The 2,500-nt window shown below is 35.8% G+C and overlaps 1 protein-coding gene across 1 annotated transcript in view; it reads right to left on the bottom strand.

Moving 5' to 3' along the window:
- The window catches only part of LOC137629237 (glutamate receptor 4-like), a 34,908-nt gene that overhangs the window by 30,735 nt on the left and 1,673 nt on the right, over positions 1–2,500 (bottom strand). Inside the window, exon 4 of the mRNA XM_068360502.1 lies at positions 1,032–1,190. Coding sequence (XP_068216603.1) covers positions 1,032–1,190 — 159 coding nt within the window. The remainder of the gene's footprint in view (positions 1–1,031; positions 1,191–2,500) is intronic.

The raw sequence follows: 2,500 nt of genomic DNA, 5'->3' as shown, positions 1-2,500 counted from the left end.
GGAAAGGAAATAAATAAACTACACGAGAAGTGATGAGCAATTAAAATAAAATATTTTAAGTAACAACATTAATATAGATGTTTCTATTACATAAACTATAAAAAGAGACTCATGTTAACCTGTTCAACATATAAACTCATTCAAAGCTTGCTAACTCTCTCTCTCTCTCTTTCTCTCTCTCTCTCTCTCTCTCTCTCTCTCTCTCTCTCTCTCTCTCTCTCTCTCTCTCTCTCTCTCCTGAATTTTTATCAGAATAGCCTAGAAATCTCTCTCTCTCTCTCTCTCTCTCTCTCTCTCTCTCTCTCTCTCTCTCTCTCTCTCTCTCTCTCTCCTGGATTTATATCAGAATAGCCTAGAAATCTTTCTCTCTCTCTCTCTCTCTCTCTCTCTCTCTCTCTCTCTCTCTCTCTCTCTCTCTCTCTCTCTCTCTGGATTTTTATCATAATAGCCTAGAAATCTCTCTCTCTCTCTCTCTCTCTCTCTCTCTCTCTCTCTCTCTCTCTCTCTCTCTCTACTGGATTTTTATCATAATAGCCTAGAAATCTCTCTCTCTCTCTCTCTCTCTCTCTCTCTCTCTCTCTCTCTCTCTCTCCTTGATTCTTCATTAAAATAGCCTAGAAATGCAGTATCTATTAAATTTCTACTAGTATTATTATTACAAGCTAAGCCACAACCCTAGTTGGAAAAGCAGGATGTCAAGTCCAGGGCCTCCAACAGGGAAAAATAGCCAGATGAGGAAAAGAAATAAGGAAATTAGTAAGAAAAACAAAATTATGAACAATTGATATAAAATGTTTAAAATCAGTAACAACATTAAAATAGATCTTTCATATATAAACTACAAAAACTTAAAAAAAAACAAGAGGAAGTAGAAACAGGGTAAAATAGTGTGCCCGAGTATACCCTCAAGTAAGAGAACTCTACCCCAAGACTGAGGAAGGCCATGTACAGAGGCTATGGCACTACCATGTTTTTATGGCCACTGAGTTGTTTGTTTAATATCTGATAATCAGCTCACATTGCATTCTTACCTTATACGTGAAAGGCTTCAGGAAGCCACTGACGTCACTTACAAGACCAGGTCTAACCATCAGTATGGCCAAGTTATCACTGTGAACAGGTCTTGAGAAATCACAGGCAGTCTCTCTTTCGGGTGTGATGGTAAACGGACCAACTGCAAATTCAACCTCCTGAGAATGAAATAAAAAAAAAAATCATGATTACGTCCATCAACGAAGTTGGATGAAAGTTGTTTTTGCTCGTGTGTGTGTGATTGTTTGTTAACAGCTTCCTGTCTACAATCTTAATCGTAGAGTAATGAAAATTACAGAGGTTAACCATTATGTAAAAAGCTGGAAATGATCAAATTTTGGAAGGTCAAGGTCAATAGTCAATGTCACGGTCAAGCAAAATGTCCAATTCACGTAATCAGCCACAAGTTGGGACGCCGTTGTTAGAGAGACTTCAAACTTGGTTCATATTTGGAGTGTATGAAAATCCACGCCAATTAAATACATGTTAAAGTCAAAGGTCCAGGTCAAGATCGGGGAAAAAAGGTCGAGAAAAAAGCTGCCGCGGCGGAGGTCTTCGCTCTACTGGTTGCCTCTCTAGTTAGTAAAATGCAATTATGTAAACCACTGGAGAAATATTTTATAAAAGTAAGAAAACCATTTATAATAGTTAGACGTAAAGTAAAGAGTTTTACTACATCTAAACAGTCTTGAATACTTTATTGCTTTGGTAGCAAAAATAGGCACCAAAGGAAGTTTCGTAGCATTTCTATCATAAGAACCTGAAATTGTGATATATGATTATAAATATTTTTCTAAGGCTCCTTTCTATAAAATTGATTGGCATCTACAATGAAGGATAAGGCTTCAAACTATTGCACATTATAGCATTTCCTTGCCTCGAATCACAAGTTTCATTAAAAGTAAATCTACTCACTGTTTCTCAAATTTAGAATGAAATTGAGCATATTATTATTATTATTATTATTATTATTATTATTATTATTATTATTGTAATTGTTGTTGCTGTTGCTGTTGCTGTTGCTGTTGTTGTTGTTGGTGTTGCTGTTGTTAGCTAGGCTAGAACCCTAGTTGGAAAAGGAGGATGTTATAAGCCCAAGGGCTCCAACAGTGAAAAATAGTCCAGTGAGGAAAGGAATAAGGAGATAATAAACTACAATAGAAGTATTGAACAATTAAAATAATTTCTTTTAATAACAGTAAGACCATTAATACAGATCTTTCTTATATAAAGTATAAAAAGAGACATATCAGCCTCTTCAACACAAAAACATTTGCTGCAAGTTGAAACTTTTGAAGTTCCACTGATTCAACTACCCGATTTGGAAGATAATTCGACAACTTGGTCACAGCTGGATTAAAACTTCTAGAATACTGTGCAGCATTAAGCCTCATCATGGAGAAGACATGACTTAGAATTAACCCCATATCTAGATGTGTTACCACAGGTCAAATGAATATACGTTTAA

The sequence above is a fragment of the Palaemon carinicauda genome, chromosome 37 (assembly GCF_036898095.1).
Source record: "Palaemon carinicauda isolate YSFRI2023 chromosome 37, ASM3689809v2, whole genome shotgun sequence".
Taxonomy (NCBI): Eukaryota; Metazoa; Arthropoda; class Malacostraca; order Decapoda; family Palaemonidae; genus Palaemon; species Palaemon carinicauda.
This window is presented reverse-complemented; position numbering and strand designations above follow the sequence as displayed.